Here is a 24,550-nt window from a genome sequence, read left to right as displayed (position 1 = left end):
TAGGAGAGTGAAGTGCACAGGCACGGACAGGAACGTGTCCCAAAACCTTCCAGGACACTCCAGGGGACATTCCAGGGGATGTCACCACACGTGGTGTCCCTGCGCCCTGGACACGGCGCTGGCTCAGCCTGGATTTGCCCTTTGTTCCCCAGCTGGGAAAAATCAGAAAATTCCCCCAAATTCCACCTCACTCACGGCATCCTGAGGATCTGGAAGAGTCCCTGAGGAAGAGCTTGGGGCTGGAGCCAGGGATCCCAGAGGAGTGTCCTGGCTCCCAGGGCCGTGTCCAGCTGGGAGAGGGACAGACAGACGGACACGAGCCCGGCCCTGCCGCCGTTCCCGAGGGAATCCTCGTGCTCCAGCCGGGCTTTGGGTGAGAGCAGCTCTGGGATTAAAGATCCCCAACGGAGCAGATTTGGTGTCGGGATGAACTCACCGGAGCTGGGGGAGCTGGGCCGGAGCCAGGGGCTGCGAGAGGGGGGAGAACATCACACACAGAACTGGGAATGGTTATTTTTAGGACAATTCTCAGCTTGGAGAGCAACCAAAGGGATAAAACGATTCAATATGGGCCCAGTGCTTAACGAGGAGGCTGAAAATCCCCAGGCCGGGGTAGCTGGGAAGAGCCTTTGGGATGGAGTTTGGCGTTTTTGGAGAGCCCAAAGGGGTCATCGGGGGGTCCTGGCCCCTCTGGGGGTCCCTCTGCTCCTTCCCAGCCTGGAGCTGGGCAGGAACCACTTCCCAAGGAAGGGTCACTGCTTCCCTTCCTCCTCAGCCAGAGTGGGACAGAAGGATGTGAGGAATGGGCTGGAATAACGACCAGGGGGAAGCAGCAGCCCTGCTCCTCCTGCCTGGCCCTTGGGCTGGCTCTGCCTCACTTTAAAGTGGCTTTTACCCCTTTTATGGGCTGATAAACCCCAAAATCCATCCCCACCAGCTCTCAGGAAACCCCAAATTCCACAAGAACTCCTGACAACCCCCAGCCTCCCACGACACTGGGACATTTCCCTTCTCCAGCCTGGAAAAAACCCTTTTATTCCTTTAATTCCTGGTGATGGAGGGGGTGAGGAGCTGGAGGATTCCCCTTTCCGGATGGAGAGGGATCAAACCTTTGGAAAACCAGGAGAGGAGGAGCCCTGGGGTGCTCATGGCTCCATCCCTTCCTCCCCCACCTTTTCACAAACCCCAAAATTCAACTCCGCGTTCTGCAGCCATGAAATCCTGGGAGTTCGAGCTGCCTCACAAACCCCATAAAGCCCAAGAATTGCAGAGAAACCCAACCCCAGCCCGGCCTCCCCCCGCGCCCGCTCCGCGCACATCAAACGCCTTTTAATCGGAATAGAATTTCCTGGGACGAAATGAGGAAAATCTGGCGCTCGCATCCGCCCGCCCGCCGCTCCCCCGCCCCGGGCTCATCCTGGAGGAGCTTTTCCCTCCCCATCCCACTGCTCCTCATCCCCCCCAGCCCACCGAGCATCCCGGGAGCCCCTCGGGGATCCCGGAGCCCCTCTCAGGCTCGGCCACCCCGGGAATTTGCTGTGGATTCCCTCTGGAAAGGCAGCAGGAAATGGGCCCCTGCAGCCCCGCTCCGGAGCACCGCGAACTCGTTCCAGCCGCCGAGGGAGAGCTTTCCTTTCATCTCCAGCCAGGAGTTGAGCCGGGCCTTTCGTCTCTTCCCCAGACACGGCTTTGAAGGCCCCGGGGGTGTCCCAGATGTGCTGCGGGGCTGCCAGGGGGTAGGGGCGGTTCTGGGATGGGGAAAGCTCTGGGACAGGGGGTCCTTCCCTGCTCCTGCCAGGAACCCCCACCGGGATGGTCTGAGGGGCTGGGGACATCCAGGCCTCGGGGACATCCATGGTGGTGGCTCTGGGTGTGGCTTGCAGCTCCAGGGGCTTTTCTGAGCCCCCTTTGGGCTCCAGTTTGGCCCAGCAGAGAGGCAGGAACTGGAGGCAGCTCTGAGGGATCTCAGAGTGCTCCACAGAAATAATTCAGTGTTCCCTGGGATGTGGTTCCATCCATGGATCCATCCGTGGATCCATCCATGAATCAATCCATCCATGAATCCATGGATCCATGGATCCATCCATCCATGGCATCATCTCCAATTGGATCCATCCATCATGTCATCCATCACATCCATTGAATCCATGGATCCATCCGTGCATCCATCCATGAAACCATCCATCCATATCCATGGATCCATCCTTCCGATCCATCCATCCTCCATGGATCCATCCATCCTCATATCAATCCATTGTAATTCCATCCATCCATTGGATCAATCCATCCATGAATCTATGGATCCCCCATCCATCCATCCATGGATCCATCCCTCCTCTCCACATCCCCATCCCACTCACGGGCTCTGCTGCTCTTGGATAACATCCCAAGGAAAACTGGGATTTACTGCAGCTTCTCCAGGGTGTCTCCCTCTTGCCCTGGATGGAACCCAGCTCTGGTTGCCCCTGTGATAAAAAAAACCAAATTTTCATCCCATTTTTGTTCCCTCCCAGTTCCCAACCCCAAATTCCAGTCAGGTTTACCATGAGCAGGAGCACAAGGGATGAGTTTGGGTCTGCTCCATGGGAAAGATCTGGGAAGGGACCCCTGGGGCAAATTCACCCCCTGCCCTCCCAACACCGCCTTTCCCGGATTTTTCCAGAGGGTTTTTCCCTCCGGGATGGAACAGAACCCCCCACAAATGTTTGTCTGGTTGCTAAGGGCACTCCTGGACTCCTCTTTCCCACAAATTCTTGAGCGGGTGCTGATTCCCACAAATTCCTGAGCTGCTGCTCCACCGGAGGATCCTGTGGCTCTGCGTGGGGCAGGTCGAGGTCGGGATGGATTTTTTGGGTTTTTTTCTGGATCTGCCCCAGCTCCCTGCACGCAAACCACACAGATTTCCCCAAATCCAATTCCTATTAAAGCTAACCAGGTTCAGTGCACCGGGGGAGGAAAAAATATCAAATTTTCTGGCTCTGTTAGGATTTTTATTGGGATTTTTATTGGGATTGGGAATCCTGTGCAGGAGAGTGGGGGGATAAAGGGCATGGATGCTCCTCTGGATGCCTGGAATTGGAGTCAGAGCTGCCAGAGGTGCCCAGGAGTTGGATGCTGGAGGATCCCGGCCTGGCTTTGGATGTTCCTGGGGGTTTTGATTCGCTCCCAAGGTGCAGGACAGCAGCTCCCGCTCCCTCCTTCCCGTTCCTTTCCTGGCCTGCAGAGTCCCCTTGCTCCCATTTCCTGGGAATCCTTGTTTGTCCCCTCCTGTCCCCGTCCCCAGCCCATGGGGACCCCTCCTGGGGTGACAAAGCAGGAGGAGAGACCTGGAAATGGGAGAAGCTCGTGGGGACCTTTTCTCCTCATCAGGATTCTGAGGGATCCACACCAGATCCGGGCCGGATCCGGGGTCGGTGCCGACCCAAGGGCAGCTCTGGGGGCAAGGAAGGGCTTGGAGGGGCTGATCCCAACATTCCCAACATTCCCAACATTCCCAGCTCCGTGCTGGGAGAGCTCAGGACAGTTCCTGGCCGCTTTGATGGCCAGATGGGAGCAGATGGCGGAGAAAAGGGGGGAAGAAACTTTCACGTGTCGGAATTAAGTGGAACAGGATGGGCCCAGCCCGGGGATCGGGGGCAGCTCCTGTGGCTCATCCCGACCCCATCCCACAGGAAAACTCTGGGATCACTCCCAGGAACCCCCTGCACCCCCCGGGACCCCCCAGGACCCCCTGACCCCCTGTTCCTCCTCCAGCCCCGCGTTCTGACAGATCCCAGCGCGTTCCAGCAGCGTGAGGTCACCGCGCCGGGGAAAGGATCGCGGGGCCATCCATCAGCCGGGATCAAAGCCCCGCGGGTTCCCCTTCCCAGCGCCATCCCAGCGCCCCAAATTCCCCGCGGTTGCCGCAGCAACCACACGGGCGGGAGGGATGCTCGGCGGTTTTGGCCGCCCCGCAGCTGTTTCCACTCCGGGGCCGCCGTAACTGGAAAAACCTGCGGGTCTCAAGGCGCTTCCCAGCCTCCAGGGGCAGCGGCTCTTCCCGGCTCCCTTTCATCTTTCCCATTTATCAGCCTTATCCTCTTTTTTTTGGTTGGTTTTTTTTTTTTTCTTCCTTCACGCGGGATGAAACGGGGATTATTTTTGTCCTCTGGAACAAAGAAAAGGAGCTTGGAAAGAAAATCTCCAAACAAAGCAAAACAAAACCCTCTGAGAGCACCAAACGCTTCCGCAGCACTGCCAAGGCCACCCTCACCATGTCCCCAAGTGCCACCTCTCCTCTGAAACCCCCCAGGGATGGGCACCCCACCCCTGTCCTGCCCAGGAGGAATTTTCCCAATGTCCAACCTAAACCCTTGGTGGCACCACTCGAGGCTGTTTCCTGCTGTCCTGTCCCTTGTCCCCTGGGAGGAGATTCCCCTAAAAACCCCCCAAAATCCTCTTGGGAGGAGATTCCCCCAAAAACCTCCCAAAGTCCCCCTAGGAGGTGATGGATGTGAGGGGTAGGGGGAAAACCAACAGGGGACGTGTCCAGAGGGGCCAGGAATTGGTGGGAATCGGGAATTCAAATCTGCCATCCGGTGACTTCTCCCTGAGTCAAGTGAGCTGGGCTTGGCTCAGTTGTTTTTCTTTCTTTAAGGCTTGAAATTTTCCCCGATGTGTCAAAAGCAGCAGCAGAAAAACCCCCAGCGAGCTGGAGGAGTTATTGAAACCACTTTGGTGCCTCGTGACCTTTCCATGAGGAGTTTGGATGAATATCCTCCCAAAAAAAAAAACACTCACTGAAAGAACAAATTGAAATGTTTGAGGGAAAAGCCACAACCCCTCCAAATGTGGGGACAAAAGCCCCTTGGGGTGTGGGGCTGCTCCTTCCTGCACTTCAAAGCTCATTGTGTTCCTCCGGGATCCCAGCCCCAATCCCAAACCTCCCCTCCCCCGGCCAGAACCCTTCTCCTGGTGAAATTCAATTCAATTTTATTTTCTTTTAAAAGGAAAACAATAAAAAAAAAAAAAAAAAAAAAGAAGAATTAATTAAGGAATAAAGGCCAGGCACAGGCCGAGCCTCAGCTGGAGCTGGTGGCAGCTCCCCAGCCCTCGGCAGCGCTGCTGGGGCAGAGGGCTCCAGATCCAGCCCCAATCCCATCCTGGGGGATTCCCAGAGAGGTCCTGCCCTTCCCCTTCTTCCTCCTGCTCCCCTTCCTCTTCCATTTCCTCTTCATTTTCCCCTTCCTCTTCCACCCAGGAGCCGCTGGTTACTCAACAGGAATTTGGTGATGGATCAGTGTGATGAGGGAGATGAGAGCGATGGATGGATGGATGGATGGATGGATGGATGGATGGATGGATGGATGGATGGATGGACGAAGGAATGGCCTGGTGGATGGACAAATGGACACAAACTCAAGCTCATTTTGACCAAAGCCTTTCCTCAAGAGCCCTACGGATGCCGATCTCCCTTTGGTTGCTTCTTCCTTTGGATTTTGGGAGTTCCTGACCCGCTCATTGCAGCCCCTGTGGCTCCACATCCCCACCTGGCTCCCTCACAGGTGAAAGTCTCCTCTTCCACCCCAAACAAGGGGATATTTCTTTGCGGGGTCAACTGGGTTGAAAAATCAATTTAAAACTCCCCCAAAGCCACCGCCGAGCTCCATGGCTGGGGCTCCCTTGGCACCGAGAGCGTCCCTGACATCCGGGCGGCAGCCGGAGCATCTGTGCCGGAGGGCTCGGGGTGGCGGTGGGGAGGGAGAGAGGAAATCTGGAACCCATAAGCTCCAGAGCCGCTGGCGTTCCCCTGCATTGGTCTGCGCCTGGTCCGCCCCCGCCGCGCTCGCCCTATCAGCAGGAGCCGTTCCCCAAGTCATCCCAGAGCCCTCCTCTCCTGGCCCAAAGGAAAAGCCAAGGAGCTCCTTGGAGGGCTCTGCGGGGCTTGGGGCGCCCGGGGAGCCCCAGGGCGGACGCTCCGGGCCTCGCCTCGGGAGCCCGGGCAGCCGAGGAGATGAAGGAGGAAAACCTTTCCCCGGAGTCCCCCGAGGGCAGCGCGGCCACCAGCGAGGACGAGGCCGAGCGGCTGCCCAGGAAGAGCGGCCGCAAGCGCGGGCAGGGCCCCGGCGGAGCCCCCGAGGCCCAGGGCAAGCGCAGCCGCCGCAGCCCGGCCCCGCAGCCCCCCGAGGACGCCCACGCCCAGCGCGTCATCGCCAACGTGCGGGAGCGCCAGCGCACCCAGTCCCTCAACGACGCCTTCGCCGAGCTGCGCAAGATCATCCCCACGCTGCCCTCGGACAAGCTCAGCAAGATCCAGACGCTCAAGTTGGCCGCTCGCTACATCGACTTCCTGTGCCAGGTGCTGCAGAGCGACGAGCTGGACCACAAGGTCGCCACCAGCTGCAACTTCCTGGCCCACGAGAGGCTCAGCTACGCCTTCTCCGTGTGGAGGATGGAGGGCGCCTGGTCCATGTCGGCGTCGCACTGAGCCGGGTACGTGTGGCCGTGTCACCGTCGTGTCACCGTCGTGTCACCGTCGTGTCACTGCCGTGTCACCCACTGCGAATCGCGGCCACCCCCCTGGCGCTCTGGGGATGAGGGGTTTGTCCCACCAGACCAGACCCCAGAGCAGGAGGACGTGGCGGTTCCCGAGCTGATCCCACTCAGCAGGGGTGGGAATGATTCAAAACGGGGCTTTAAAAATCTGGTTTATTCCCAAATCGCGTCCTGGCCTTGCTGAGGTGTCAAAGCCGCCCTGCCCTGGGGTGGCCTCGTGTCCTGCCTGGCTTCCCCCTGCTCCTCTCCCAGAGCTCTGCACTCGGGATGGGATCCGTGATCCCGCTGGATCCGCGGGAATCCTGCACTGTGTGGGGAAATCTGATGGACTCAGCTCAGGATGCTGAGACGGGAACAATCCAAAATTCAGAGCTTTGGGGCTGGGAGGAATCGGGAATGGGAGGAGCGGGGTTAACGAGGCGCCAACACTTCCCGCAGAGCAGGAACAGAAAGTTCCAGAGGACAGTGCCGAGCCAGGAGCTCCGGGGATGCCTCGTGGGACCCTGGCCCCGCTGTCCCCAGACAGGACCAGGGCTCCTCCTGCCTCTCCTCGGGCACCGAACAGCCCCAAATTCGAGGCCGTGGAGCTGCCGGGGCTGGCTCAGGGTGCCGAGCATCTCCCAGGGGATTTCCTTTTGGGATGGGCCACCTTGAAATTCCCTTTCCCAGCCAGCAGGAAATCCAACGCTTTGCCAAATTCATGTATAAATATCAATTCTGGGGGACAGACCCTGTTGTTTCAGGCATTAAATCCTGTTTTTGCCAGGTCACCTCCCCTCAGGGCTGCCCAGAGGAGGAGAGGGCGGCCCCTTGTCCTCAGTTTGGGATGGCCAAAATCTACCAGGACCAGCTGGGATGCTGAGCCCCCCTAGACCCCTCACTCCCTTCTGGGTTTGGCACTTTGGGGTTGGATTCTCCAGTTTTGGGGGTGTTGTGGGGCTCTCCCCAAACACAGGGAAGCTGCTCGGCACTGCTTAATCCCGAATTTTACAAAGCCTGACTCAAATCCCTTTGCCCTGGGGACGTGGGGAAGGCTGAGCCCCCTCCCAGCACCCCCAGACCCATTTTTGCTCCCTCTGTTTGCAGAACCCGACGCGGCTCCCAGAGCTGTTTATTTAAACCGAGTTCTTGGCAGAACTGAGGGAAAAACAGAGGGATTAAAGACCCTTCAGTCACTTTGGAGAGCTCCCGTGAGCGCAGCGGGATCATCAATCATCAATCCCGTTATAAAATCCACCCCGAGTGCTCCGCGCCTGCATCCTCCAGCTGGGGAGGGAATCGCCCTCCCCGGACAAACCTGCGGCGTTTCGGGGTCCCTTGAACAATCCCAGCCGGGCAGGGAGGGAGAGGGACGGGGATTCTCCCAGCAAAACCCCAAAACCAGGAAAGCGGTGCCGAGCTGGGGAGGGAGGCTCTGAACGAACCCTGCGCTCGGGCTTGGGATTTCCTAATGGAAAGCAGCCCCTGCATGGTGGAACTCAGCCTATTAAATATCAAAGGGGGCTGGAAAAGCTGGATGTGCCCTTGTTAACCGGGAGACATCAGCCGGGGAAAAAGAGGGATGGAGCCCTCAGGCAACAGAAATCACGTTTGAAGTTCCCCCCGCTCAGCTTTTCTCGAGTCTTGGGCACATTAAAATGGTTTCTTTCCCTGCTGGAGGAGAAAATGAGGCCGGGAGCTGGAAGTGCCGGGGGGAGAGGCTGAAGGGCTGATGTTCCTCGCCCTTCATTTGTCTCCCTGGATTTATCGCCTCTCTCGCGTTGCCCTCACTTAATTGTGTCTCCTGAAAGACCTTGGATAAATCTTCCCTTTGGGGACTGTTGCTCTCGCCTGGAATCGGCTTTGTCTGGCGGCTGCTTCATTTGCTTTTATTTATAAACACCTCTCGCTGCTCCGGGGCACTGCGGGAGCTCGGGAACAGCTCCCATCCCTGTTCCCTATTCCCTATTCCCTTTTATTTCCCTGCTCACGAAATCCATCTCCAGCTGCTTTAAAATCCCCCGCATCCCTCCGCAGCATGACAGGAGAGCAGGGATCCCTTCCCATCCCAAATCTGTCCCTGGTTAAGGTGCTCGGGGTGGTCCGGGACCCCCAGTTTGGGGCTGGGCTCTCAGGGGAGGTGAGGAGCTGCTGAAATCCCGGGAAATCTGTTCCTGGGTGATTTGGTGCTCCTGGCACAGAGCAGGTTTGGAGGCCGGAGGGTTCCCCAAAATCTGCTCTTCCCAGAGCTGTGTTTTCACTCGGGGTGGAAGGGGAGGTGTTGGAGGAGCCGCCCTGGTGAGGGATGTAGGACATTCCCCAAAATCCCCCGAATTGTCACAGGCCAGAGCTGCTGGGTTCATTTTTCCATCAAAAACCTCCACATTTTCATTAAAAATAGACAAAACCACCCAGTGGGACCGAGCTGCTCTCCGTGGCAGAGTCCCCGCACTGCTGAGGATTAGTTAAAATTAATCCAGACATAAAATCACGGATCCAGCCCTGGGGAATGAGGAAATATCTCCGGGTTTATGGCCCCTGCAAGGAGCTCGCTGGAGCTGCCTGGCCCCGGGAATGCCTCTGGAACGAGCCCGTTTGTCATCCCGGCTGTCAGGGAGGGCTCCGGGCTGCGGAGGGGAATGAGGAGCTGCGGGAGGAGCTGCGGGACCGTGCCCGGCCCCAGCTCCCGTTCCTGGGGCGGACAAAGGTTTGGGATACCCAGGGAGGGTGAGGATGGAGCTCCGTGAGCTTCTCCATCCCCAATCCTGCAGGGTTCGGCTCCTCCCAAAGCCCCCGCAGTCCAGGAATCCCCCCGTGAGGGTTTTTGGTGTTAAATCTTGTCCAACCCTCCCTCCCAAAATCCTGCCAGGAGGGTATTTTTGGGATCAGACCTCGCTGGGCCCAGGGAGCTGATCCATTTTCCCATGGGCTGGGTTGGGATGGTCCTGCCTGGCCATGACTCTGAAATTTTGGCTGCTCATTGCCCTCGAACCCCATCACCCATCCCATGGGCTCACATTGGCCTTTTGGGAAAATACAGATCTTCCCCTCTGTCCTCAGCCCTTCCCGGGGGAGAATTCCTGGAGGATTTGATTTATCCCTCCCCAGGCTCCTCTCCAGAGAGGGGAAGCTCTCGGTGGGGAGGAAACAGCCGGAGACAAAGCCTGAGGGGATGGAATAAACCCATTGGTTCCAGGGCATGGATTTGTAGGATTTTGGGAAGCCAAACCCAACCTGACCCCATTGGTTCCAGGGCATGGATTTGTAGGATTTTGGGAAGCCAAACCCAACCTGACCCCGCTGGCTCCAGGGCTTGGATTTGTAGGATTTTGGGAAGCCAAACCCAACCTGACCCCATTGGTTCCAGGGCTTGGATTTGTAGGATTTTGGGAAGCCGATCCCAACCCGACCCCATTGGTTCCAGGGCTTGGATTTGTAGGATTTTGGGAAGCCGATCCCAACCTGACCCCGCTGGCTCAAGGGCTTGGATTTGTAGGAGTTTGGGAAGCCGATCCCAACCTGACCCCATTGGTTCCAGGGCATGGATTTGTAGGATTTTGGGAAGCCGATCCCAACCTGACCCCGCTGTCTCTCCCCAGGTCTCCGCCTCGATGGAAGCAGCTCCAGCACCCAAAACCCCACCAGAACCTCCCTGGAGAGAGGAGGGAAGGACCCCAAACCCCTGACAGCCCCAGGGACCCCAAAAACTTTAGGGATGAGCCCGAGGGAGCCACAGCAGGAGCTGCTTTGGGTCGGTTCGGACGCTGCTGGAGGAACTCGGGGCTGTGATTTATTGTGGGCTCGCAGGTAAGGAACCATCCCCAGATCCCAATTTCCTCCTGTGGGACTGCCAGAGAGCTGAGCCCTTCCCAGAGCAGGACAATTCCTCCAGGATGAGGGGAAGGGGAAGGGCTGGAGCCCCCCAAGGACCTCGGGGGTCCCCCCACTTTCATCCCGCTCCGAAGGCTCCGCGCTGGGACGATTCCATGGATTGTGTTCCCATGGATTGTGTTGTGTTCCCATGGATTGTGTTCTGTTCCCATGGATTGTGAGGATCCAGGGGGATTTGGGGGCTGCTGACCCCCCAGGCACCCCCAGCCACTCCTGCCCCACGGATTGGCCTCACCAATGCCCCAATTCCTGGATTGGAACCTCCCAATTCCTCAGGATTTATCAGGAATTGAGGTTGGAGACAGAGCTGTTGGGAATTTTTGGATTTTGGGGCCATTTGGGAACTCTGAGTGGATTTGGGCTCTTTTGGGGGTGTGGGGAAAGGACAGTGGAGGTCTTGGCGTGCCCAAATCGACCCCAATAAAGCCCAGGGGGAATTTCCAGGGTTCAATTCTTGTTTTTCCTAGGGAATGGTGCTGCCAGGTCCGCCCTGCACCTCCCTCGGCTGGGCTGCTTTTGTTGGAATAAAGAAAAAAAAATCAGGTTTTTTTTGCCTGTTATGGCAGAAAAAGAGGGGGAAATTCCCTTCCAGGGAGGCTGCAACAGGCCTGAGCCCCCAAATATTCCATGGGAGAGGAATTCCAGTTGTGATCAGGTTTGGGGCGCACCAGAGAACCCACGGAGGAGCCACAGGAAGGCCCAGAGTGACTTTTCTACCCAATTCCCAATTTTCATGTGCAGTGGGATTGGATTCCCTGCTCCGAGGAGTCGACTGCAGCCTTCAGAAAAATCTGGAGGTGCTTTAAAAAATCAGAGTTCTGTTAAAAACAGGGCTGTGGTGGCTTCGTTCGGGAAGGATTTTACAGCTGAGAAACAAAATCGGCTTTAGAACTTAAAATCTTCCTTCAAAAAGTAATAAATTGTGCTTGAAAAATAAAGGGCAAAAACCTATCTGTGGAGTGAGACTCCAGCTTCCAACCAAAAAGGTGAAATATATTTTTAAAAGACTATTTTCAAGTATTTTGATGTGTCTTGTTTGTTTAAAAAAAAATCCCTGCATTTTAAATGAGCAAAAAAACTTTAAAATGAGAAAAAAAAAAACTTAAAATGAGGAAAATGTCATCCTGTGCATGGTGGATTCCTCCTGGTAAATTCCAGCAGGATGGAGCTTGGGAGGTCCCTCCATCCCACCCAGGGACCCCCACCCTGAGCCACACCAAGGGTTTTGATTCCTTTTTTTTTTTCTTTTAAAATTTCTTTGTTTTTGTTTTTTTGTTTTGTTTTGTTTTTATACAAAATCTCCTCCCCCCCCGTCGCCGCGGCCGGAGCTGCTCCCACGCCCAGCTCAGCCAGGGCTGGGTCCCCTCTGTCCCCAGGGTTGGGTCCCCTCTGTCCCCAGGGCTGGGTCCCCTTTGTCCCCAGGGCTGTGTCCCCTCTGTCCCCAGGGTTGGGTCCCCTCTGTCCCCTCTGTCCCCAGGGTTGGGTCCCCTCTGTCCCCAGGGCTGAGTCCCCTCTGTCCCCAGGGTTGGGTCCCCTCTGTCCCCAGGGTTGGGTCCCCTCTGTCCCCAGGGTTGGGTCCCCTCTGTCCCCAGGGCTGGGTCCCCTTTGTCCCCAGGGCTGGGTCCCCTTTGTCCCCAGGGTTGGGTCCCCTCTGTCCCCCAGGACAGGCCCTGCTCCTGGGGAAATGGGAAAAGGAAAATTGGGATGGAATCCTTGGGTTGGAGGCTCTGGATCTGCCCCTGTCACCCCAGGGAGACTGAGGGGGTTTGGGCACCCCTGGGGGATCCCCGGTGGGAATTGGGGAGCCCCAGCTGGGGAGGGGTTCAGGGGCTGGACCCCCACCCAGCCAGGGCCTCGGGGGGCTGGAAGGGGCTCGAGGCACCTCGGCAGGAGGGGAAGGTCCCCAAAATTGCCCCGGGAAGAGGAGTCGGGTTCACATCAGGGCTGGCAGGGTCCATAGTGCAAACTGGGCAGTGAGAGCAGGGGGCACCCCCGGGCACTGCCCACCCCTGGCCTCGCTCTGCCCTCACTGGGGAGGCTCCAGACATTCCTTGGGGGGCTCCAGACATTCCTTGGGGGGCTCCAGATCTTCCTTGGGGTCTCCAGACATTCCTTGGGAGGCTCCAGATCTTCCTTGGGGGGCTCCAGACATTCCTTGAGGGGCTCCATATCTTCCTGAGGATGCCCCAAATCTTGCTGGGGATGCTCCAAATCTTCCTTGGGGTGCCCCAAACCTTTTTTGGGATGCTCCAAACCTTCCTCAGGACCTCCAAACCTTCCTTGGGATGCTCCAAACCTTCCTCAGGAGCTCCAAACCTTCCTTGGGATGCCTCAGACCTTCCTGGAGATGCTCCTGAGCTCCCAGCCCCGTCCCTGCTGCTCTGTCCCCTGCCCCAGCAGGGTGAGGGGAGCCAGGGACCCTCTGGAGAGGGCACAGAGATCCCATCCCACGGAGCAAACCCCGGGATGGTTGGGTTTGGGTTTCCATCTGGGAGTTGTCCCCAAGGTGGTCCGAGTGTCCATCCCAACGTCCGGCCCTTCCCGCTGAGGAGGGTCCCGGGATGGGGGGTCAGTGCCGCAGGGCTGGGGGGCTTCACCCCCTCAAGGGGTCCCAGAATTGGGGAGGGGGCTTGGGCACGGTGCAGGCTCGGGGCTCTCCGTGCTCCCGTCCTGCTGGATGTGGGAATGTCCCTTCCAGGAGTCCAGGCCCGCCCAGGGCCTCGGGAGCCAGGGGGACAAACGGGATCGGGATCTTCGGGGGCTGCGGCCACGCCAGGAATGTCCCCAAGGGTCACTGGTTCATGGGCTCCTCCTGCTCCATGGGCTCCTCCTGTGCCCTGCAGGGGAACCGGACACGTGAGGGGCCAATGGGGACAGTGACACAGGGAGGGGACAGGAGGGGGACCCTGCTGGCAGGAAGGAAGGTTGGGTTTCCAGGCAGGAAGGTTTGGTTGAGTTTCCATTTGGGAAGAGCCCACCATGGGGTTCCCAGGAGGGTTTGGCTGGGTTTCACTCAGGATGAGCCCAGCACAGGTTCTCAGGAGGGTTTGGTTGGGTTTTCCTTTGGGATGAGCCCAGCATGGGGTTCCCAGGAGGTTTGGTTGAGTTTTCCTTTGGGAAAAGCCCAGCACAGGTTCTCAGGAGTGTTTGGTTGGGTTTCCATTTGGGAAGAGCCCACCATGGGGTTCCCAGGAGGGTTTGGTTGGGTTTCACCCTGCAAGAGCCCAGCACCGGGTTCTCAGGAGGGTTTGGTTGGGTTTCCATTTGGGAAGAGCCCACCATGGGGTTCCCAGGAGGGTTTGGATGGGTTTCACCCTGTAAGAGCCCAGCACGGGGTTCTCAGGAGGGTTTGGTTGGGTTTCCATTCAGGATGAGCCCAGCACGGCATCCCCAGGAGCCCAGGACCTCACCCAGGGTGGGGACACTGCCCTGCCCCGCTGCCACCCCCCTGGCACAGGGCAGTCCCAGCAATGTCACCTCTTCTCCACCATCACGGCCACCGAGAGCGATGCCAGGGCCGTGACCGTCTCCACCTCGTCGGCCTCGTGATGCTGAGCCTCGAGGAAGGAGCAGCCCAGCTTGGAGGCGAAGCGCTGCACGGCCACCCAGTATCTGCCTGTGGGAGGGGACAGCGGGGCTGGGGACACCGGGACACGGGGTGGCCTGGGACAGGGATAACCCAGGATAGGGATAGCCTGGGACAGGGTGTCCCAGGTGAGGGGTGTCCCAGGACAGGGATAACCCAGGTTAGGGACAGGGGTGTCCCCAAGTTTCCACTCACTCTGGACCTGGATCACGGCCTCCAGGGAGCGCACGGCGTTGGCGTTGGGCTTCTGCCTCAGGCTGTCCTCGGGGAGCGGCTCCGGCTGGGGGGGACAATGGGGGACATGGGGACATGGAGGGTGGTGGCATTGGGGGACACAGGGGGACACAGGGGGTGTTGGCACTGGAGGACACAGGAGTGGCACAGGGGTTCCTGGAGGGTGGTGGCATCGGGGGACATGGGGCGGTGGCACTGGGTCAGTGCCAGTCTCACCTCGTGGCCCAGCAGGGCGGACACGCAGGCCTCGGACGCGTCACAAATGGCCGTGAGGTCGTGCCCCCCCTCCAGAGCCAGCACCACGGCCCCCCCTGCCAGGCTCATCAGCTGCTTGGTCATGTAGCCAAAACCTGTGGGACACCAGGAGTGTCACCTCCCTGTGCCCAAAGCTGTGGGACACCAGGAGTGTCACCTCCCTGTGCCCAAAGCTGTGGGACACCAGGACTGTCACCTCCCTGTGCCCAAAGCTGTGGGACACCAGGAGTGTCACCTCCCTGTACCCAAACCTGTGGGACACCAGGAGTGTCACCTCCCTGTGCCCAAAGCTGTGGGACACCAGGAGTGTCACCTCCCTGTGCCCAAAGCTGTGGGACACCAGGACTGTCACCTCCCCCTGCCCAAACCTCTGGGACACCCAGGACTGTCACCTCCCCCTGCCCAAATCCATCCCCAAAATCTCCGTAGCTCCCCCAGGAGAGGCCGCCCCTTCCCAGGGGTCCCAGCCCGAGTGGGAAGGGGACACCCGACCCCAATGGGGACACCTGACCCCAAAGGGGACACCTGACCCCAAATGGCGACACCTGACCCCAAGGGGGTCCCAGCCCACCCCGAGCCCCCTCCTTACACTTGGCAGAGACTTTGTAGCCCCCCAGGGGGGGCGGGTGCCCCTCGGCTGCGTCGAATCCGGCCGACACCAGCACCACGTCGGGGCAGAACTCGTGGGCAATGGGCATCACCACGGTCCTGGGGGAAGGGTGGGGAGGGGGGTCAGCCCCACATGGGGGAAAGGATGGGGAATGGGGTCAGCCTTGTATGGGGGAAAAGGGTGGGGAATGGGGAATGGGGCCAGCCCCACACAGGGGGATGAGAACAGGGTCAGCCCCACAAAGAGGAAAAGGGGATGGGGAGTGGGGTCAGCCTTATATGGGGGAAAGGATGGGGAATGGGGTCAGATTTAAATGGGGGGAAAAGGGGATGAGGAATGCGGTCAGGCTTATATGGGGGGAAAGGGGATGGGGAATGGGGTCAGGTTTTTATGGGGGGAAAGGAATGGGGAATGAGGTCAGCCTTATATGGGGAAAAGGGGATGAGGAGCGGTGTCAGCCCCACACAGGGGATGAGAAGCAGGGCCAGCCTCACATGGGGCAAAAGGGGATGGGGAACAGGGTCAGCCCCACCCAGAGCACGGCCCACAGGCATGGGGACAGTACCTGAAGGCAGCCAGGTACTCGGGGTCCCCCATGGGGGGGTCGAGCCCCCCAGCCCAGGCCACGTTGACGTTGAAGCCCTCGCCGGGGCCAGCGCCCACCTGGGAGGGAGCAAGGACAGGGTGAGGCTCTGGGGGAGCCGGGTGGGGGTCCCAGCCCTCTGTCCTGTGGCATGGGAGGGTGTTTGGGGGTCCCAACCCCCTGTCCTGTGCCATGGGAGGGTGTCTGGGGGTCCCAATCCCCTGTCCTGTGCCATGGGAGGGTGTTTGGGGGTTCCAGCCCTCTGTCCTGTGGCATGGGAGGGTGTTTGGGGGTCCCAACCCACCCCCCTTACAGCATTTTGGGGTTCCTGTCCCCCCTCCCCGGTGCCACAGCAGGGTCAGGACCTGTGGGATTTTCCTGCCTTTCCATCCATCCCCATCCCTGTGCTGGCAGGGTCAGGGGTGGGAAAGGAGCCCCCAGGGCCCTGTCCCCGCTCAGCCCCCGTGTCCTGCTGTCCCTTTTGTCCCCTCTGTCCCACCTCGTCGGCGGCCCCGCTGCCCGGGAAGAAGTTGCCGTCGTCGTGGCGGTGCAGGGAGATGTAGAGAACCTCGGGGTCCCTGTAGAAAATCTGCTGGGTCCCGTTGCCGTGGTGAACGTCCTGCAGGGACACCCACGGAGGGTTCTGGCAGCTGCTGGGCGGCCCCAGAACCCCACAGAGCCCAAAGCAGCCGGGACTGGGTCCCCCAGGGCAGGATCTGCTCCTGCTCCCCAATCCTGAGGGGTTCCAGCCACGCTCCCACAAGAGCTGGAGCAGGAACTGGCCCTGGGGACATCCTGGGGACATCCTGGGGACAGAGGGGACTCACCCAGTCCACGATGAGGATCTTGCTGAGCTTCCCCTTCTGCTGCAGCTGCCTGGCAGCGATGGCCACCGAGTTGAAGAAGCAGAATCCCCTGGCAAGAGGGGTGGGAGTCACCTCGCACCCTTCCTGAGCTCCCCCCGGGGCAGGGGTGGCTCCCAGGGGGGTTTTGGGGTGGGTTTGAGCCCTGGAGGTGCTTTTGGGGCTCCCTCGGGGAGGGAGGGGCCTTACATGGCCGTGGATGGATCCGCGTGGTGTCCGGGCGGCCGCACCACAGCAAAGCCGTTCTGGGGACAGAGCAGAGAACAGGGCAGAGCTGCCACCCCAGGGGACACCCAGACCCTGTGCCCACTGCCACACAGCCCTGGGACCCCTGGGGACACCCAGACACTGTCCCCAGTGCCACAGAGCCCAGGCAGGGACACCCAGACACTGTCCCCAGTGCCACACAGCCCTGGGACCCCTGGATGTGGGGGGACCTCACTCAGGGACTCCTGGCTATGGGGGTGACAGCCCTGGGACCCTCAACTGTGGGGTGACACAGCCCTGAGACCCCCAGACATAGAGAGACAGAGCCCTGGGACCCCTGGCTATAGGGTGACACCACTCAGGGACCCCAAACCATGGGGTGACACCCCCAGGGACCCCTGACCATGAGGTGACAGCCCTGGGACCCCTGGCTCTGTGGTGACACTGCTCTGGGACCCCCAGCCATGGGGGACACAGCCCTGGGGACCCCCTGGCTGTGAGGTGACAGCCCTGAGACCCCCAACTGTGGGGTGACACCACTCAGGGACCCCAAACCATGAGGTGACACAGCCCTGGGACCCCTGGCCATGAGGTGACACCACTCAGGGACCCCCCCATGGACACCCCTAACCTCAATGTGGGACACACTCAGGGACCAATGTGGTGCCACCCTGTGAAGGCCATGGACCATCAGGTGAGACCAGCCCTGGACCCCCAGGCCCCACCTTCAGTCCTGGGCCACCTTGGAGGCCACTCGGTGACCTGCCGCCAGCGCGCACTTTGGAGTGCAGCTCGTTCCAGATGGTGTCACTGTCCACCTGCGGAGGGACACGGGTCACAGGGGGACACAGCACTGGGGACAGCGGCCTCGCCCAGCAGGGATCGGTGTCCTGTGCCAGCCTAAGGTGACATTGGCCACCCCACGCTCTCCTCCCTGCCCAGCGCCATCCTTTACCTGCTTTATCCCATTTTAGTGTTTAACCAAACACCAGCACCACGTCAGAGCCGGGAAAGTCAGAAATCTCTTCAGCTGAGGCTGGGTGAGAGCTCCCCGTGCCCAGAGGGGCACCAGGAACAGAGCAGGGAAAGAGGCAGAGCAGGGAAAGCAGAGCTGGAGCCCAGCAAGGAGAGGAGCAGAGCCAGAAGAGGCAGCAGGAGGAGCCCTGAAAGAGAGAGAGACAGGACAGGGACAGGGACAGGGATGGGACAGGGACGGAGACAGGGATGGGACAGGGATGGGGATGGGACAGGGACGGAGACAGGGACAGGGACAGGGAGAGGGAGAGGGACAGGGATGGGACAGGGACAGGGATGGGGACAGGACAGGAGGAGAGAAGGAGGCAGTGAATGCAGAGAAACCAGGACAGAAATCTGGGAATGGAGAGGCCTCAGAAGGGACGAGCTGCTGTCCCAGTGTCACTGCTGCCCTCCCTCAGTGGGGATCCCCTCCTGCCAGCCCCCCTGGATCCAGGATCCCTTTCCAGAGTGGGATGCTCAGACATCCCCAAGGACCCTGAGCTGCTCTGATCCAACACCTCCATCAAACACCCCCACCCAGGCAGCCCAGGGGCTTTGGGAGCTGCCCCGAGATCCTGAGGGGCCAAAAAGGAACAGCCCTGCCCAAAGGGCAGAGCAGGGACCCCAAAACCCGGATGGATCAGGGATGGAACACTCACCCCCACCCCTCCACAGGGCAGCATCACAAACGTCCTCTGGGACAGGATCCCTGTGGAGAGAGGGACCAGAGGGGCACCAGGGCTTGGGAGGCCAAGAACCTAGGGTGGGACCTGCCCCAACACCAGGGACCCAACCGAGCGGGACAGCAATGACCCCCAGCACTCCAAACCTGGGGGGTCAGGGATGGAGCAGGACCCCAAACCAGCCAGGGATGGACACTCACCCCCACCCCCTCAGGGGCACCATCACAACGTTCCTCTGGGGGGCGGCATCCCTGTGGAGAGAGGGACCAGAGGGGATCGGGGCTGGGCAGGCAGGACCAGGGTGGGACCAGCACCCAGGGGAGCTGCTGGGGGCCAGCCCGAGGTGGCACCCACCTGCCCAGGGTGGCACCCACCTGCTGTGGGGTGACACCCACCTGCTCAGGGTGGCACCCACCTGCCCAGGGTGGCACCCACCTGCCAGCTTGCCGTTGTCCAGTTTGAGGCGGTTCAGGGGGTTGGTGCCGTAGAGCAGCACGTGGCGCTCGCTGTGCACGCACTGCAGCTCCTCCAGGGTGGCCTTGCGGCCCCGCAGGCACTGGGGGGACACGGCTGTCACCGGGGGGACACACGGGGGATCCCCCCATCCCCCTGCAGGATCCCTGGGGCTGGAGCTTGAGCACCCCCAGACTGCAGTCAGGGAGCCAGAGGCAGCCCTGGGCTGGGTTTGGTGAAGCTCCCTGGTTTGGGGGGATCAGCCCCTGCCTGTGCCCAGGGTCCAGCTGAGCACAAATGCCAGGGGGAGAGGGGCAGAGAAGGGAAAGAGCCAAGGAAATGGGGAAAAACTGGGGGAGGAGGGGAGGGATGGGATTGGGAGGGACTGGATGGGATCAGGAGGGGTGGAATGGGATTAGGAAGGATGGGATGGGATGGGATCAGGATGGATGGAATGGGATCAAGAGGTGTGGGATGGGATCAGGAGGGACAGCATAGGATGGGATGGGATGGGATGGGATGGGATGGGATGGGATGGGATGGGATGGGATGGGATGGGATGGGATGGGATGGGATGGGATGGGATCAGTAGTGGAATGAAATCAGGAGGGATCCGGTGGGATAAGGAGGGATGGAACGGGATCAAGAGGGATGGAATAGGTTAAGGAGGGATGGGATGGTTTTGGGAGGGATCAGGTGGGTTCAGGAGGGACGGAATGGGATCAGGAGGGATTGGGTGGGATCAGGTGAGATCAGGAGTGATGGAACGGGATCAGGAGGGATGGGATGGATTCAGGAGGGACAGGATGGGTTCAGGAGGGATGGAGGAGGGCCCAGCCCTCTGAGCTCACCTCGCAGCGGCTGCGCAGGCCCCGCTCCTGCAGCCGGGACCAGATGCTCTGGATCCTGCCCGCGTGCTCGGGGTGGTTGCTGTTGTCCCCGCAGGAGCACTGGTGCTTCAGCATCACCGAGTCATAAACCAGCCCTGCCAGGCACCGCCAGAGCTGCACCCTCAGCTCCTCTGCAGGGGCTCCGAGACCCCAAATGCTGACCAAAATCCCCCCAAACCACGGGAGATTCTGTCCCCAAACCTTGGGAGATTCTGCCCTCAAACCATGGGAGATTCTACCCCCAAACCACAGGAGATTCTACCCCAAACCATGGGAGATTCTGCCCCAAACAATGGGAGATTCTACCCCAAACCATGGGAGATTCTGCCCCCAAACCATGGGAGATTCTGCCCCAAACAATGGGAGATCCTACCCCAAACCATGGGAGATTCTGCCCCAATCCTGGGAGATCCTGCCCCAAACCCCAGGAATGCAGCCAGGGCCCAGGTGGGCAAACCCTGCTGGAAAAGCCCCCCAAGATAAGGAGAAGGGGCCCCCCCAGCTCTCTCCTGTCACTCCCAACTCCAGGACTGAGCCAGACCAATGTGGAGCCACCCCAGGACACCCCCAGGTCCCCTCCTGTCCCCGCCCATGGGTGACAGCCCCGCAGTGTGACCATACCTGTGGTGAAGTGTGGCTTGGGCGGCTGCTCCTGCACGGGCAGGGCCAGCGCCTTGGTGTCCTGGGCAGGGAGGGACACGGTGGCCGTGGCCGGGGACGACTGGGCCCGGGACAGGGGCCGGTGGCCGGGGGGCAGCACGGGGGGGTCGGCCAGGGGCTGGCGCTTGAGGAGCTGCTGCTGCACCCGCTGGAAGGAGTCCCACAGCAGGGCCTGGGGACAAGGACGGCGTCAGGGGACAGCGGGCAGTGTCCCCAGCACGGGGGACAGGGACAGAGCCGTGCTGGGGGCGTCCTGAGCGGATCCAGAGGCTGCAACGGGCTCGGAGCCGGGACAGGACAGGATGGGACAGGACAGGACAGGGCAAAATGGGACAGGATGGGACAGGACAAGGCAGGACAGGATAAGCAGGACAGGACAAGCAGGACAGGATAAGCAGGACAGGACTGTCCTAGCATCTGCTGCTCCCTGCCGGCTCAGCCCCGCAGTGACAGCAGCGATGGAACAGAGACGGCAATTTGGGGTCAAAATCTGGCAATTTGGGGATTATGGCTGGCAAAGTGAGCACAAAGTTTTAGTAACCTGGGGACAAAGACCCAGCAATCTCGGGACAAAGCCCGGCAATTCAGGGACCATGTCTGGCAAAGCGAGCACAAAGTTTCGGCAATTTGGGGACAAAACCCGGCAATTCGGGGATAAAACCCGGCAATTCGGGGACAAAACCCGGCAATTCGGGGATAAAACCCGGCAATTCGGGGACAAAGCCCGGCAATTCGGGGACGATGTCTGGCAAAGTGAGCACAAAGTTTCGGCAATTTCAGGACAAAACCCGACAATTCGGGGATAAAACCCGGCAAGGTGAGCACAAAGTTCCAGCAATCTGGGGACAAAGCCCGGCAATTTGGGGACACTGCCCAAAACGTGAGCACAAAATTCCGGCAATTTGGGGACGGATGCCCGGCAATTCGGGGGACAAAACCCGGCAACTTGGGGACAAAACCCGGCAATTCGGGGACAAAACCCGGCAATTTGGGGACAAAACCCGGCAATTCGGGGACGATGCCTGGCAAGGTGAGCACAAAGTTTTGGTAACCTGGGGACAAAGTTCCAGCAATTCGGGGACAAAGCCCGGCAATTCGGGGACAAAGCCCGGCAATTCGGGGACAAAGCCCAGCTGTGCTGACCCCAGCGGTGGCCGCAGCTCTGCCCCTGTCCCTCTGAGCTGCCCGGGCTCCAGGCAGGCACAGTCCCGTGTCCCCAGGGTCCCCAGGGCTCCCCTCCCTGCCGCACCTGCTGCAGGACCAGCTCCTCCTGGGGCTGCCCCATCTTCTGCGTCCTCTCGGGCTCCTTGCCGCTGCTGCCGGGCCGGGCCGGCTCCACCCGGGCCCTGCCGGGCTCCGCAGGCTCGGCCGCCGCCTCCGGGAGGGTCCCCTCGGCCTCCATGTCCTCCGAGGACGGGATCTGCCGCAGCCGGGGCTTCTCGCTGGACTTGGCCATGCGCTGCAGCCGGGGCGAGGTGAAAAACACATGGCTAGGAAATTCCTCAAGTCTAACAAACGCTCACAGAGTATATATTTGTATATAAACTTCTATTTCTGTATATATATATATATATATATATATATATGTATACACACATATATATATATGTATGTATATATATATATATGTATATGTGTGTGTGTGTGTGTGTGTATATGAACGGATATATAATACATTATACATAATATATTATATATAATACAAAATATATAATATATATTATATAATATATATAATATATTATATATATTATATATTATATATGTTGTTATATGTTATATATGTTATATGTCATATTATATGTTATATATTATATATATAAAACAATGCAGAAATTTTAAGGCAGAAGCCAGTCCTTCTTCTTCACAGGTGCAAACAGCATTTTGCAATTAGATAAAAAGACACATCAATGAATTTTTTTCCCTACATTTCTGTTTCCATTCCCTTTGCCCGGCGGGTCTCACCTTGCCCAGGTGCGTTTGCTGCTTGAGCCTCTCGAGGAAGTGGGCGTGGTGCTGCTGGAAGAGCAGGTGCTGCTGCACGGCCCTGGGGCTGGGCGGCAGCGGCTCCGAGCGGGTCCTGCCCAGCGGTTTGTGCTGCCCGGGCAGTGCCAGGCGCTCCGCGGGCACCAGCGACGGGGCGAAGGAGAAGGGCACGGCCCCCAGGCCTGGCACTGCAGGGACACGGCAGGGTGGCACAGCGAGGGGGTGCAGTAAGGTTAGAAAATATAAAGGTGTCAAATTTTTTTAAAAATTAAATATTTTTTTAAAATAAAAATAATAAAATAATATATAATAAAATAATATAAATAGCACTAATATATTCGTTTATATTAATAGCAAAATGTTAATAATATAAAGGTGTCATATTATTTTATTTATATTATACTATATTTATATGATAATATATAATACTATATTTATTATACTATATATTATACTACATATTATTCTATATTTATATTATAATATAATGATATATAAATAATAATATAAAATAATAATTAATAAAATATAAAAAAATTTATCAAGAAAGGCCTCTCAAAATCAGGCCTTCTCTGGCTGATTTTAGAAGTCATTCCCTCTAAGCCAAGCCAGCATTTTGCAGTTCCCATGTGAAAGCAATCCTGTTGTGAGCAGTTTGTTAACAAAACCAATCTATTCCCAGCCTGGGTGCCACTGTCACTGTCCTGTCCCTGTCCCCACGTCCCCAGGCAGACACTGACCCGCCACCAGCGGCGCGTGGGTGACCGAGGGCTCGAGGATGATGACGGGCTGCAGCCGGGGGGACAGGGCGCTGCCGGCCTCGTGCTGCTCCAGGCTGGCCGGGATGAAGACGGGCGGGTGCGAGCCCGGGAGCACCGGGCCATTGAGCACCGGGACCCGGTGAGCCAGGCTGGGCAGCGCCCGGCGCTCAGCGTCACCCTGTGGGGACAGGGATGGGGACAGAGATGGGACAGGGACGGTAATGGGGACAGAGACAGCCAGCCCATTGAGCACCGGACCGTGAGCCAGGCTGGGCAGCGCCCGGCGCTCAGCGTCACCCTGTGGGGACAGGGATGGGGACAGAGATGGGACAGGGACGGTAATGGGGACAGAGACAGCCAGCCCATTGAGCACCGGGAGCCGGTGACCCAGGCTGGGCAGTGCCCGGCGCTCAGCGTCACCCTGTGGGGACAGTGATGGGGACAGGGATGGGACAGGGATGGTAACGGGGACAGAGACAGCCAGCCCATTAGCACCAGGACCCGGTGAGCCAGGCTGGGCAGTGGTCGGTGCTCAGCGTCACCCTGTGGGGACAGGGATGGGGACAGGGATGGGACAGGGACAGCAATGGGACAGAGACAGCCAGCCATTAGCACCGGGAGCCGTGAGCCAGGCTGGGCATGGTCGGTGCTCAGCGTCACCCTCTGGGACAGGACAGGGACAGCAATGGGAGCACTGGGCCATTGAGCACTGGCACCAGGTGAGCCAGGCTGGGCAGTGGTCGGTGCTCAGTGTCACCCTGTGGGGACAGGGACAGGATGGGACAGGGATGGGGACAGAGATGGAGCAGGGACAGGGACAGGGAAAGGGTCAGGGACAGGGACAGAGATGGAGCAGGCACAGAGACAGGGACGGGGATGAGGACAGGAAAAGGGCTGGGGACAAGGATGGGGATGGGGACAGGGATGAGACACGAATAGGGACAGGGATGGGGCAGGGATAGAGACAGGGACAGAGAAAGGGTCAGGGATGGGGAAAAGGACAAGGATGAAGACAGGGGACAGGGACAGACACAAGGACACAGCACCGGGAGGGCACAGGATTGTCCCCACCGTGCCCGCGGGCAGCACCAGGACCCCAAACCCCAAGGGAAGGACGCAGCGCTGGGGTCCAGCCCGGGCACGTACCCTGGCGCCGGTGGTGGCCGGCAGCCCCAGGGTGATGGCCGGCAGGGAGGCCGCGCTCTGCAGGGCAAACTGCGCCAGGGAGCTCTCCTGCATCAGCAGCCGCTGCGCCAGCGGCGTCTGCAGCAAACAGGAGCTGTCAGAGCCCTGATCCCAGCCAGGGACCGCGATAGGGACATGGGGACAGCCTGGGGACACCCACGGGACAGGACAGC

At 59.1% G+C, this 24,550-nt stretch overlaps 2 protein-coding genes across 2 annotated transcripts in view; one reads left to right on the top strand and one right to left on the bottom strand.

Annotated features, from left to right (window-relative positions):
• Positions 1 to 2,325: 2,325 nt before the first annotated feature.
• On the top strand, positions 2,326 to 11,355 carry LOC135459227 (twist-related protein 2-like). The gene is made up of 2 exons (XM_064734980.1): positions 2,326 to 6,471; positions 10,113 to 11,355. Exon 1 carries the CDS (start codon positions 5,993 to 5,995, stop codon positions 6,464 to 6,466), a length of 474 nt encoding a protein of 157 aa, XP_064591050.1. The 5' UTR covers positions 2,326 to 5,992; the 3' UTR covers positions 6,467 to 6,471; positions 10,113 to 11,355.
• Positions 11,356 to 11,676: 321 nt separating this feature from the next.
• The window catches only part of HDAC7 (histone deacetylase 7), a 40,854-nt gene continuing 27,980 nt past the window's right edge, over positions 11,677 to 24,550 (bottom strand). The window contains exons 8-24 of the mRNA XM_064734985.1: positions 23,172 to 23,370; positions 22,411 to 22,619; positions 21,695 to 21,904; positions 20,407 to 20,617; positions 19,747 to 19,880; positions 18,878 to 18,998; positions 18,419 to 18,468; positions 17,505 to 17,560; positions 16,725 to 16,835; positions 16,500 to 16,587; positions 16,172 to 16,291; positions 15,655 to 15,752; positions 15,069 to 15,187; positions 14,441 to 14,574; positions 14,186 to 14,270; positions 13,882 to 14,020; positions 11,677 to 13,241 (exon numbers count right to left, since the gene is read on the bottom strand). Coding sequence (XP_064591055.1) covers positions 13,196 to 13,241; positions 13,882 to 14,020; positions 14,186 to 14,270; positions 14,441 to 14,574; positions 15,069 to 15,187; positions 15,655 to 15,752; positions 16,172 to 16,291; positions 16,500 to 16,587; positions 16,725 to 16,835; positions 17,505 to 17,560; positions 18,419 to 18,468; positions 18,878 to 18,998; positions 19,747 to 19,880; positions 20,407 to 20,617; positions 21,695 to 21,904; positions 22,411 to 22,619; positions 23,172 to 23,370 — 2,130 coding nt within the window. The 3' untranslated portion in view covers positions 11,677 to 13,195. The remainder of the gene's footprint in view (positions 13,242 to 13,881; positions 14,021 to 14,185; positions 14,271 to 14,440; positions 14,575 to 15,068; positions 15,188 to 15,654; positions 15,753 to 16,171; positions 16,292 to 16,499; positions 16,588 to 16,724; positions 16,836 to 17,504; positions 17,561 to 18,418; positions 18,469 to 18,877; positions 18,999 to 19,746; positions 19,881 to 20,406; positions 20,618 to 21,694; positions 21,905 to 22,410; positions 22,620 to 23,171; positions 23,371 to 24,550) is intronic.

The sequence above is a fragment of the Zonotrichia leucophrys genome, chromosome 29 (genome assembly GCF_028769735.1).
Source record: "Zonotrichia leucophrys gambelii isolate GWCS_2022_RI chromosome 29, RI_Zleu_2.0, whole genome shotgun sequence".
Lineage (NCBI taxonomy): Eukaryota > Metazoa > Chordata > Aves > Passeriformes > Passerellidae > Zonotrichia > Zonotrichia leucophrys.
This window is presented reverse-complemented; position numbering and strand designations above follow the sequence as displayed.

What these genes read in the sequence shown, in the direction of transcription:
- LOC135459227 (XM_064734980.1), top strand. Translation starts at nt 5,993, where the DNA reads ATGAAGGAGGAAAACCTTTCCCCGGAGTCCCCCGAGGGCAGCGCGGCC.